This window comes from Austrofundulus limnaeus, unplaced genomic scaffold (genome assembly GCF_001266775.1).
Source record: "Austrofundulus limnaeus strain Quisiro unplaced genomic scaffold, Austrofundulus_limnaeus-1.0 Scaffold374, whole genome shotgun sequence".
Lineage (NCBI taxonomy): Eukaryota > Metazoa > Chordata > Actinopteri > Cyprinodontiformes > Rivulidae > Austrofundulus > Austrofundulus limnaeus.
This window is the reverse complement of record NW_013952776.1, coordinates 392,265-398,564: the sequence shown is the minus strand read 5'-3', so window position 1 is coordinate 398,564 and position 6,300 is coordinate 392,265. Positions and strand designations below refer to the sequence as shown.

Genomic DNA, 6,300 nt, shown 5'->3' with positions numbered 1-6,300 from the left:
ATTCAAATCAGGTGTGTTTGAGCAGAGAAAAAAATAAAACATGCTGGGCTGCGGCCCTCGAGGACCAGGATTGCCCACCCCTGATGTAGACAAAAGTGCATCTTTTTAAATAACTGTCTTGATTCATCCAAATTGTGTTAAAATTATTTTATGGATGCAGCTATAAAGTCAATATAATTCAAACTCTGTTGAAATTGCTTTATAAATATGGAAGTTATATCAAATATAATGGATAAAACAGATGCATATTTCTTTAATTGATTGTTTTTCTGATCATTAGTGACCAATCGAGATATATGTATATCTTAAATTAAATCTGGGTACTAAGAGCCTTGCGTGGGCACATCTAAGTCTATGATTCAGGTCAATCACAAAATCTGTGATCAATTATTTCATTAAATGGACATTAGAAATATGGGAGGCCCAAATGTTTTGTGCACTTTTTAAATCAAACTGTCATGTTTGAATGGAATTGATGTTTCAGTTGTGCAGAAAGACATCAGCACTGCATGGCAATCTTAAGCACAGTTATCACACATCGCAGGTTTTTCTGACATGGTTGCAGCCCTAGTCATGATGAAATCTTTGGGAAATAACCTACGAAAGACAATGAAAAGCATTTTCTGGCACACTAACCAACCAAATTTGATTACTGCACAGGTGTTAATTGAAAACTCATCTGTTGCGTTGATCAGGATTGTGAGTCACCTTGGGCGTCTGTGGTGCAGTGGAAAGGCGGCCGACTTGGGACCAGAAAGTCACAGGTTCGACTCCCTGCCATGCCCACAAGACACCTGACCCCCAACTGCTCCCTAGGCGCTTACATAGCGTTACATAGCCGCCCGCTGCTCCACTTGGGTGTTTCTCTCATTGTGCGATGGTCAAATGCAGAGCACATGTCTCATCATGTATGGGAACATGCATTGATGACAAGTAAAGTACATTTAGTTAAAGTCTAAACTATKTTAATTTATTATTTAGGGCCCAAAGATATAAATAAACATTGTTGTGTGATTTTCTTTTTTTTTATGTTTCTGCTTATGATGAGCCAGTATGTACTCATAACCTTAAGAAGCCCGTACTCCATGGTTCTCCATTTCTTTCTGAAAGACTTTCCATTTTTATTTATTTTTAAATTGCTTAGTCTTGAACTATAAATGTTTAAGTTAGTAAGACTCAAACTTAGGAAATCAATCAGTGCTGTTAACACAGAACACACATCTTGGCATCAGTTTTTAGGCACACTGTTGCAGCAGCCTGTAACAAAGACAGAGATTATTTACATTTTCTAGTTGTTTATTTGAAAAATACCAAATATGAAGCAGGTTGATAGACAGAAAACAKTATTTTAGTGTAAACAAAGTGATTCCCAAAAAGCTCTATGCCTAAAATGTTTTTTAAAAAGACATTAATTTCTGTTTTGAATCAGTTTTCATTTCTAATACTTCTTTTCCCCTCCACAACTCTGAACCCTCAAAGCTGTTGTTCTGCGTCAGATACATTTGAATATATTTTTAAATCAAATAACAAGTAGAAAAGTTGATATTGGTGATATACTTTGACAAAGTAATATTTCCAAAGGTGGACCATCCAATATGCAACCATCTCCTAAAAACCTGAAGGGAGACCCCCACACTGGATGGGTTCGTGGACATCACAGGGATGGTGGTGGTTACGTCAAGGAGATGCCAAAGTTCATCACTGGTAAAATCATCATCATCATCATCATCATCATCATCATCATCATCATCATCATCATCATCATTCTGCAAACTCACTGCATTTTAATTTCCTCTGTGGTGCTTCACTTGTTACACTGATTTAAAAACTTTAGTGTTCAAAAGTCACACAAGAGGGCAGCTCCACTGCCGGTGGTGTTTACCAGTTTTGTCTGATCTTCAGTTAAGTAGTTCAGCTGAAGCCTAAAGTGKTTTAAGAAGCACACATGCAGCAACAGATTCAGTTTTGTGTTTAGACTTCAGYCTGGTGTTATTTATTTCTCTCCTCGTCAAGCTGGAGCTTTTGCCAGAGCCAGGGCTGCAGAGGTGCGCGCCATGCTGAAAGCCATTACCAAGACAACAGCCAGCAGCCACGTGTTTCAAGCTCTGCCCAAACACATGAGGCGACGGGCCATGAGCCACAACACCAAGCGTCTTCCTCGCAGGCTGAGAGACTTGGCCAACAGAATGGTATCATCCAACTTTTTCATTCAGGATTTTGGTGTTTTTACAAACTTTGTTGTAATTTAATTGGGAATTTATGGATAAAATCCCAGTTTTTGAGTCTTCATCACTGACATTTGTGTTATTTATTTATTTTCACAGCGAGAGAAGAGCCTCCAGGCCAGCTCAAAGAAGAAGAAAGAACCTGCAAAGAACAAAAGCCGCAAAGCTCGCCGACGGCACGGAAACCTGCTGCTGGAGTTCAATCGTCGCCAGCGGAAGAACATCTGGCTGGAGACGCACATTTGGCACGCCAAGCGCTTCCATATGGTTAAGAAGTGGGGTTACTGTCTCGGAGACAGACCCACAAGCAAATGTTATCGACCATGCTACAGAGCCATGAGCAGCCACTGCCTCCTACAGGTAACTGCACTGAMCTGTTTCTTCTGCAGTGGACGTAATGAGGACGTTAGAAAACTGTTTCCATCTGTTCTRCCTGCTCAGGATCTTTCTTACTATCACTGTATTGAGCTGAAGGGTGAGGAAGACAAGCTGCTGGCTGCTCTGTCACAGCTCACCAGTAAGGAGACAGGTAAATACAAATGCAGTTAGTATTTTTTCTTTAGTCTTTTAAAAGTATTTTGGTAGGGGTGCATTGGATGCAGTTTTCTGGYTGATCACCGGTCTTTAAGAAGKGACCTGCTAATTCCAATTTTGGCCGATACTTCGGACTTGTTTCCTCATACTTTGTCTCATTGTCGCCGCTGCAGAAAGGCCATAATGCACAGTAATATTTGCCACAATATCCAATGAACCACTGGTGGTCTTTAGGGCTGCAACTAACGATTATTTTAATAATCGATTAATCTGTATAAATTATGGATGCAAATTATTGATCAATGAATTAATCTGAAGTTGATTTATCTTATAGATTGACAATTAATAACAACAATTAATTGATAAGCAGCCATTTTCTTAAAAACTGGAGTTTTCTCTTGAATCAAGAGGGTCTTTTCATAACATGAAGGATTTTTTTTATAATCTCCTGAATTAAAAAAGAGAAGCACATCATAACTATTTTAACAATTTATTTTGCCAGTCGTATTAAATAATGACTGAAAAAAATGTGTATTTCTCATACATGAAACATAACAAACTTAATAGGTTGGTGAATGAGGAAAATAGATTAAGATATGATTTTTAGATGTAAAACTATTATTAATTTATTATGATTAGAATTTATTTACATTTAACATTTATAATTTTCTCTAATTCTTTACTTTTTGCTTCATTCTTGTTGGTTCTGTCTGACTTTGACCCAGTATAAGTGGTTCTGAGGCAGCTCCCCTCCTCCCCTCTCCTCTGCTGAGGCAGACCTGCTGCTCGAGTATTTTTTTATTTTTTTATTTTTTTATTCCTTCATCCGGAACCTTTTTGCTGCTCAACAAATAACTTTGAGCCTCAGTCAGAAAAAACTGGAGGATTTTTATACTTTTTGCCCAAGAGGAACACGAAACAAACTGTGGATTTATGTGCCCCCCTCCCCCCGCACGCATTTCCTTGTTGCGACGCGACTCGCATCAGACCATCTTTTAAATGTGGCAGATACTTTTTATCCTATCTTCGGATGTACTTGGCCTAACTACATGATTTTAAAAACTGGTTTAAAGTTCGCAGTCTAACTTTATTTAGGTCAGCCAGCATTGACAACGCTCAGCGGGTGACGTAAACGGCTCTGCGACACGGCGAGGGACGCATAAATCACATGACACAACGAATCGATAATGAAATTCGTTGTCAACACTTTTAATAATCGATTTTTATCGATTTTATCGATTCGTTGTTGCAGCCCTAGTGGTCTTCATTCTCCTCTGGTTCTGGGTCAGACTCTGGCTCCAACATGAAAGCTGGAAGGACAAGGCTTTCCGTGTTCAATCAAATCAAAAATACTTTATTGATCCCAAAGAGAAATTACATTTCGGAACAACCCATCCAAGAGAGAAAACAAAAACACAAGAATCACATACATGTGGGGGACAGGTGCCCCGGGCTGCAGCCACTGGGAGGTGCTACCCTTGCATAAAAAACAAGAAAAAAAAGAACTGGCACACAGGAGAGGAAGATGAGGGATAAAAAAAATATCTCATACTGTGTCCCTACAAGGACACATTAAGAGATATTTTTTTCCTACACAGTATGAGGTTGCAAAACAAAACCTCTGCAAAGAGCACATTTAAGCCAGCAAAGATGGTGAATTGTGTGGTGGGGTATCTGAAGCCATGGAAATGTTGCTTGTGCATCTGTGARGTAAGACCGTGAAACCAGGCAGCCCCACCCAGTGTAGTTTCTGAAAAGATGTAGCGTTCATTAGGTCGGCTTGATGTCTCTCAGACACCAGTTCACAGACATGAGTGGGAGGKGSGGATGGTGGGGGCCAGAGCRTCTGTTAACATAACATCCAGGAGAGTTTGAGATGTCCAACCTTCAAGGCMACATAGGGGTGCCAGATTCAGATAATYATAATTGTTTTGGTACAGGTTGACACTGTTGATTTGTCAACTTTCAAAGTCTTCTCTGGGAACTCTCAATGGGAAATTCCAACCATTCAAATTTGAGCCATTCTATTCTGCCAGTGAGCTCAGGAACCACAGCTGGCCTGGAGTGATGACAGCTCAGCATATTCCATCACACAGGCTAGGCAGCCTCAACATGGCCCAAATGGCTGCCGACACTTCCCGAATTTCCATTTTCTGATGGGCCAGATCCAATAAGCAGAAATGCTGCTATCAATGATCCAAATATGTAAACATCTTTGTCGTCCTCGACCGACAGTACAGACAGGCACATTATCTTCCACTTCCCCCAGGAATCGATAACATGCCTGGCAGCRTATGTACCGCCAGGACAAGAGAGCTCCCCTTTGCCCAGTCTCCTCGTGGAGAAAATGTGATGAATAGTGTTGAGAGAYCAGCTGACCAGATCCAYAATTTCCAGTTTTGGAAGATATGCAAGASAGGCTCYAAATAAGGGAAGATTGAGGAGATAGAGAGAAATGCGTCCTCCTTCACTGAACGCGGAACAACAAAATTTTTTTTTATTTAATTCGTAAATAAACAGTTTCTGTGCTGCTATATAGTTTTAAAACCATCTATCAAACTAGAATGGACCAGTCTGGAAGCTGGAGGTGGGAGGGGTGTGAAACTTTGTTTGGATTTAAAGAGACAGCCTCAAAATTAGTTGATCTGAGTTACAAGAAGGAGGAATTCAGACCAAAGTATTGCAGTTCCACTTTATACAGACCCCCCAACTGAAGGATTTTAAAGCTCCAAATGTCTCCTTTAACATAAGATGTTAGTTTTAAACTCTTTTTTGAAAGGAAGCAGGTGCTTTTTTTGGTGTTTRATTTGTACGATTATGTTTTTAGTTTGGAGTCACAGCCTTCAGTTTGTGTCTAGGTCCTACATTTGCTGCAGGCCTGTGTCTGTCGGGGTGCAGACAGGGAAGTGTAACAGTGTACAGAGCAGGGCGGTACCCCTCCCAGCCCCTGGGCCCTGTCACCTTCCTCTGGAGACCCCAAACACAAGGAGCAACTGGCAGGCAGCTATGGATCTGGGCTCATCCCRCTCTGAAGCAGGTAGGATGGGCTTTAAAAGCGAATTTAGTTGGTAAAATTTAGCAGGTATGAGTCAGTTTTCCATCATGTGTTTTGTATGCAGGATCTTCTCCCTGAATTACAAAGTGTGTGTCAGTGTCATGATGTTGTGGTTCCCCCGGCTGTACCAGAGGTCTTACAGGCAGAGGTGAGTGATCCCCCACAGCCAGAGAACCTCTCAGAAGAGAAGCTGAAATGTGGGATCAAAAGGAAAAGGCACTCTAGGGACACCGGTGAGCCTCCTGTGAAGAAGATTCTGGGAGATGGAACCAGATCACCTGGCACTCCGGTTACCTGGAAGTCCGGATCAACGGGGATTGTTATAAAGTTAGTGAAATGTTTGAAAATTYATCTGRAAAGCAAGCTTTGACAGCTTATTTTTCATGAATATAATGCTCCCTCATCCCAGCAGATGTGCAGGATGAGGGACATTATTTGAATTGTAGTGAGCCTGAGGCTCATTACAAGTAAACAGCATCATTTGAG

At 40.9% G+C, this 6,300-nt stretch overlaps 1 protein-coding gene across 2 annotated transcripts in view; it reads left to right on the top strand.

Moving 5' to 3' along the window:
- pop1 (POP1 homolog, ribonuclease P/MRP subunit) overlaps nt 1–6,300 on the top strand; it is a 24,739-nt gene that overhangs the window by 1,896 nt on the left and 16,543 nt on the right. For both annotated transcript variants that reach the window (XM_014023520.1, XM_014023519.1), the window contains exons 3-8: nt 1,582–1,704; nt 2,014–2,189; nt 2,325–2,585; nt 2,667–2,754; nt 5,618–5,796; nt 5,879–6,141. In XM_014023520.1, coding sequence (XP_013878974.1) covers nt 1,582–1,704; nt 2,014–2,189; nt 2,325–2,585; nt 2,667–2,754; nt 5,618–5,796; nt 5,879–6,141 — 1,090 coding nt within the window. The remainder of the gene's footprint in view (nt 1–1,581; nt 1,705–2,013; nt 2,190–2,324; nt 2,586–2,666; nt 2,755–5,617; nt 5,797–5,878; nt 6,142–6,300) is intronic.